The sequence below is a fragment of the Glossina fuscipes genome, unplaced genomic scaffold (assembly GCF_014805625.2).
Source record: "Glossina fuscipes isolate IAEA_lab_2018 unplaced genomic scaffold, Yale_Gfus_2 110, whole genome shotgun sequence".
Taxonomy (NCBI): domain Eukaryota; kingdom Metazoa; phylum Arthropoda; class Insecta; order Diptera; family Glossinidae; genus Glossina; species Glossina fuscipes.
The window spans coordinates 486,725-492,724 of record NW_023998453.1 but is presented as its reverse complement, the minus strand read 5'-3'; the positions used below and the strand labels follow the sequence as shown (position 1 = coordinate 492,724).

The following is a 6,000-nucleotide window of genomic DNA, read 5'->3' as shown; positions in this document are numbered from 1 at the left end:
TCTCAAATAAGCAACAAATAAAGCCTTTTGATTTATCAGTTACGACTCAGACGTGACATTATTTTTCTTATTAACAGGCTCATGCCCAATCACACGAGATATAATGATCATCTATTCAAAATAAAAATAGTAAACAACTCCTTAAGCACATGCGGTGTCTTACAATCTCCTGATCATATCCTATTTGTGTGTCTGAATGTTACCACTTCTATTCGCCCTTCCACACTTCGCAAATTGAGTATCTGTGGTTTTCGTGACCATAGCGTGCATGACATTTTGCAGCTTACGTCGCAATTTTTTATTTTTCTAAATCATGTCATCAAGGCATATAAACGCTTACCAGTCAGTTTATGGACCTACTCTCTTTTACACTTTTTTGCTCTCACATCCACTAATTCCTTCATATAACTTTTTATAGTCATATACCACATTACATCTTAAACATCGGAATTTATTCCTCGCTCTTCCGTTCTAACCTATGTGGCGGACGAGTAGTGTGCAAATTAAAAAAAAGAAAAAAAACAAATAATCAATAAAATAAATAAAAATAATATATTTCAAATCTACCCCAACTTTACTAAGACCCAAACAAAGAACTCTGTGTTCACATAGGGCCTTCTGGGATCTGGTTAACTAAAAAATATATAATCACCCCAAAGCATAAGTTCATTTTTGCGTAGTTACCCCCTTGTTGAACACATCATGCCGTCGCATTTTTCTCTTTCTTGCTCTTTTTCATAGCGTTTGCTTATATCGCAAGCAGTGATCTACAGTATCATTTGGTTAGCGAAATGTCGTGTATTATATATATAAATTGTTTTTCTAATCTTCAAATTCTACAATTTTTAATAAAAAAGAAAAATTCGTTGTATACAAACCAAATTAAAGGCAACAAATTGTTGTAACAATAACAATAAAAAAAGTTATTATACGTTAATAAAAATTCTAAAACGATGAAAGCTTTAGCACAGCTCCCGATTGGTCATTAAAACTGAACATGTCCTTAGCAATATTCCTTAGCATATTGCGAAAATAAGTTAAAAAATCATTAACAAGCTTCATCTGGGTAAATAAACGGTACTAGAGACACACCCTTCTGGAAAAATTATCCTTCACCTTAATTAACACCTTGAGAATAAGTATGTAAGAGTTTAAGGTGCAAGTTCAACAAGTTTTTTTTTTTTGAAAAGCCTGTACTTTTTTTCTCTATATATTTCAGTAAATTACATGAGGTTATACGTGCCAAATTGGTCTTTCAACATACTAGTGCTCTATTTACTGTCAGCTCTTCTGGAAGCGGTTAGCGGATGGCTTATCCAAACTCACTTTTCAAAAGAATTCTCATAATGTCCTCGAAAGTCTAGGCTCTCATTTAAAGTTCTACCCAGAAATCGAGGATATCCCACCTGACTGACTTTAATTCCACATTTACACGAAGAAAAATGCATGTTTATTAACAAAATTCTCTGACAAGGAATATAGAATTGCAGCTCATGAGCCGCACGACAAACAAGCGTCCTTATTATCTAGCGAACATACGATTTCAGCCATTTGACTTTCACATTTGGTTTCCGCATTATTTGCGATTGATTCTAGTACTTCCTTGCCACCGTTGTTTTCTTCAACCTTTTTCGCTGGTGACGTGCTATTTACAGCTAAACGAGTTTTATCGACTGTAAAATGTGTGGGATTCGCTGCTGGCTTCGTTTTTAGATAATACATACCGGTCTTTAAACCGGCTTTCCATCCATAAAAATGTATAGAAGACAATTTACCATAACTAGGTTCAGCTACGTGTATATTGAATGATTGACTTTGGTCGATGAAAGCACCGCGATCGGCAGCCATGTTAATGGTTGATTTCACTGAAATTTCCCAAACCGTTTTATACAATTCTTTTATACTATCAGGTATGGCCTCAATGTTTTGTATTGAGCCGCGATGTGCCAATATTAAGTTTTTCATGTCATCATTCCAAAGGCGCAACTCAGTCAAATCTTTGAGCAAATGATGATTGACGACAATAAATTCACCGGACAATACACGTCGTGTATAAACGTTTGACGTGTATGGCTCGAAAGACTCGTTATTACCAAGAATTTGAGCAGTACACGCGGTAGGCATTGGTGCTACCAGCAAGGAATTGCGCACTCCATAACTCTTAATGTCGTCTTTAAGAGCCGACCAATTCCATAGATCAGTAGGCGTCTTATCCCACATATCATATTGAAGAATGCCTTTACTAACTGGACTACCTTCATATGTTTCGTAAGGACCGTATTGTTTGGCCAACTCACAACTAGCCTCTAAAGCACCATAATATATGGTTTCAAAAATTTGTTTATTTAAGCGAGCAGCATTCTCGCTTTCATAGGGGTAACGCATTAAAATTAGTGCGTCAGCAAATCCTTGGACGCCTATACCGATTGGACGATGACGTAAATTACATTTTTTGGCTTCCGGCAGCGGATAGTAATTGACGTCGATTATCTTATTGAGGTTTCTTGTTATAAGCTTTGCAACTTCTTTCAGTTTCTGGAAATCATATTGTTTATCTGTCGTCACGAACATATTCACCGCAATTGAGGCCAGATTGCAAACTGCTATTTCCTCAGCCGACGTATATTCGACAATTTCTGTACACAAGTTACTGCATTTTATTGTGCCAACATTCTGTTGATTACTTTTGCGATTACAAGCATCTTTGTAAAGCATGTAAGGAGTTCCGGTCTCTAGTTGGGCACTGCATATTGCGAACCACAACTCACGAGCTTTTATTATTTTATTCGCTTTACCCTCGTCTTCATATTTTATGTACAATTTATCAAATTTGTCTCCATATACATCTTCCAAGCCAGGGCATTTATGGGGGCACATTAAAGACCAATGCTCATCAGCTTCCACTCTTTTCATGAATAAATCTGGTATCCACAGAGCAAAAAATAAATCCCGCGCACGATCTTCCTCTTTGCCCGTATTCTTTTTCAAGTCAAGAAATTCGAAAATATCTGCGTGCCAAGGTTCTAAGTAGATAGCAAGTGCACCTCTACGTTGTCTGCCATCTTGATGTACATAACAGGCAAGATTGTTGAAGACGCGCAACATAGGAACAAGACCATTCGATACGCCATTAGTACCGGATATCTTCGTACCTTTTGCTCGTATGCAATGGACATTCAGAGCTATGCCACCCGTCGATTTGGAAATTTCAGCACATTGCCTTACAGCCTTAAAAATGCCATCAATGGAGTCTTCCGGCATCGTTAACAAGAAACAGGATGACAGTTGCGGGCGAATTGTAGCAGCACCAAATAAAGTTGAGGAAGCATGAGTGAAGTAACGCTCCGACATGAGATTATAAGTTTCGATAGCTGCCTCAATATCGTCGCCGTGAATGCCAATGGCGACGCGCATTAACATATGTTGTGGCCGCTCCACAATTTTCCCATTAATCTTTAACAAATAAGACCGTTCTAATGTTTTGAAGCCAAAAAAATTGTAACTGAAATCGCGATCATAAATAATGGCCGAATTTAGTCGATCAGCATGCTCTTTTACAACCTTGTAATGGTAATCTGATATAATAGGCGAAGGAAAGCCATTATCTTCATTATGATGTAGATCACTTATCACTTCAGAGAATACTTTCTTTGTTTCTTTATGCAAGTTTGATACAGCAATACGGGCGGCTAAAATAGCATAGTCCGGGTGATCGGTGGTCATGCAGGCCGCAGTTTCGGCAGCTAAATTATCCAATTCTTGCGTGGTGACGCCGCTGTACAACCCGCTTACTACTTTCAATGTAATGGCGGTCGGATCAACGAAATCCATATTAAGACCATAGCACAACTTTTGGATTCTGAAAGTTATTTTGTCGAAATGTACCATTTGCTTACGACCATCTCGTTTCACTACGAACAGTTTGTTTGATTTTTGATTAACCATTTTATCTTAATTATCTGCAATTTAAAAAACACAAATTTACTAAGTTTTCTCTTAACAAATTAAAATAAAATTGCTTGCCTTCGCTTTGTACTAGCAAACGAAGATTCAAAATGGCGACAGCGATCATTACTGCCTTAAAAGCGCGGCTAATTATTTGTTAACCGATTTCGGCTAAACTCTCTCTGACATAAGGATAACAAAAACCGGCAAATTTAGAAAAGATAAGGTCGAAGGCACATTGATAGAATTGCCAGTTCAGGTTTCTTTAAAAGTTTTACCATTCATTTCTTTACGCTATCGTATCTGTGGGGTAATCTGGTAAACGTGGTTGAATCTAATTATGTGGGCAAATTTGCTGACGATTTGTGAATTGTGAAGAAAGAGAAAAATAAATAAGCAATGCCAACCAATGTATACATTTCCAGCACAGTATGTCGTAACTCTCTTTTATGATCTTTCATCGAAGAGGAAAACTATGACAAACGCGCAGAAGAAAGGTTCGCCATGAGACCGGCAACATGATTAGATTGTCTTGGCGATTATCGCATTGTCGCATGAAGTGGCGGTTCGAAATCTTTCACAAAAACGTTACTCTTTTCTATAACAAATGTTACGTCTCAAACGTGACCGTTAATCCAAGTAAAACTTAAACAATTTGTTTTGACCAGAGTTCGAGCAAGCTAATTAATATGGACATCACTCAAACCAAATCATTATGATTCTTCGGTAGGAATATTAACGCAATTCTTTTCTTAACAATTATCAAAATTTAATTAAGGATTGCTACAAGAATCTGAACGCTATTAAATTAATGAGAATTACTTACAATGTGTTCTCGGCAAGTAAATCCCTCTCATTGTATAGAGCCTTAATTCGATCCAAGAGACAATCTGGTCGGTCAACCACTTATAATTCTCCAGATTGACTCATAGCAAGCAAAATCCAGCTCTATCAATGGTCCAGTAAATCTTCTATCAAAAAATGAATACATATGTTGACAAATCCTTTAAAATGTATATTACAGATGCAACAGTAGAATTTATAAATTCAAAGTGCTTGACAAGTTTCATTTAATTTTTGTGGAGCTTACAGCAATCGTAAGGTAACTCTCTCTACTTACAATAGGCCTTCTCTCCAAATAATCGCAATAAATTGCTAACCTCTTTAGAAGCATTATATTATTGTCCGCAACGAAACTGCATCTTATTTGGGTACCAAGTCATTACTGTCTTTCGCTCAATGAAAAAAAGGTGATGGTCTAACAAAGGAAGCAGTCCAAAGATAAACGCTGAATCATGATTTTCGGAGATTTTCAACTCATGTGAAAATAAATTGCTAATTCGCCTTCTAACAGGACACACATATGACAAAGCCTATCTTCATATGATTGGGTCTGCACCTAGTGATTTTCGCGACAGATGCAGCTTAAGCATCAGTCTCTTTTTCTCATTCTTTCCGGATTTAAAAAGTATGTTTTTAGCAAACGATGAATAGTTACTGAAAGAGCTGACTTCCTTTATTAAACTAACGGGTATTGAACTTTGATATACCATTCAATATAAACGTTATCTGTTTATCGTCAATTACTCTTTTGATCTTACAGTCATGAAGGTAGAATAATTTTCTGGTTTCATCACTTGGCAACACCATACAGTATTTGAAGTTAGAACTTTTTTTTGTCCGTAACAACCTTTACAATGTTTGTTCAAAATTTTACATGACATTTTACGTGGCAAGTTCGCCCCTCTGTTCCAACAAGTTCGCCTCTCTGTTCTAACAAGTTTGTGCTCATCGTCATCGCTGTTAAATATTCATCATCTGGTCTGCAACTACGAACCAAGTCGGCAACACACCACACAATCTGACTAGAAAAGAAAAATGAAAAAACTGCACATACCAATAAGATGCCCAGCTGATTCTTTTGTGTGATATTGATCACTTATGTTAGATGACACTAGTCCAACCAGGTTTAAATAAACTTTGCCATGTGTGTGGTTGCACATGAGTAGTCTGTTAAGCACCTTAATCCGCATGTAAAAGCTTTAAAAGTCATGA

The 6,000-nt window shown here is 36.8% G+C and overlaps 1 protein-coding gene across 2 annotated transcripts; it reads right to left on the bottom strand.

Annotated features, from left to right (window-relative positions):
- Window positions 1-1,354: 1,354 nt before the first annotated feature.
- Window positions 1,355-5,577, bottom strand: LOC119638893 (ribonucleoside-diphosphate reductase large subunit-like). Of its 2 annotated transcripts, XM_038035990.1 has the most exons (3): window positions 5,066-5,284; window positions 4,772-4,949; window positions 1,355-3,959 (listed from the first exon to the last, which is right to left on the bottom strand). In XM_038035990.1, exon 3 carries the CDS (start codon window positions 3,943-3,945, stop codon window positions 1,492-1,494), a length of 2,454 nt encoding a protein of 817 aa, XP_037891918.1. In that variant the 5' UTR covers window positions 3,946-3,959; window positions 4,772-4,949; window positions 5,066-5,284; the 3' UTR covers window positions 1,355-1,491. The 2 variants fall into 2 exon arrangements, 1 of the variants encoding a protein (XP_037891918.1); XR_005247504.1 differs by lacking the exon at window positions 1,355-3,959 and adding an exon at window positions 3,979-4,696 and having other exon boundaries at window positions 4,772-5,577.
- Between the last annotated feature and the right edge of the window lie 423 nt (window positions 5,578-6,000).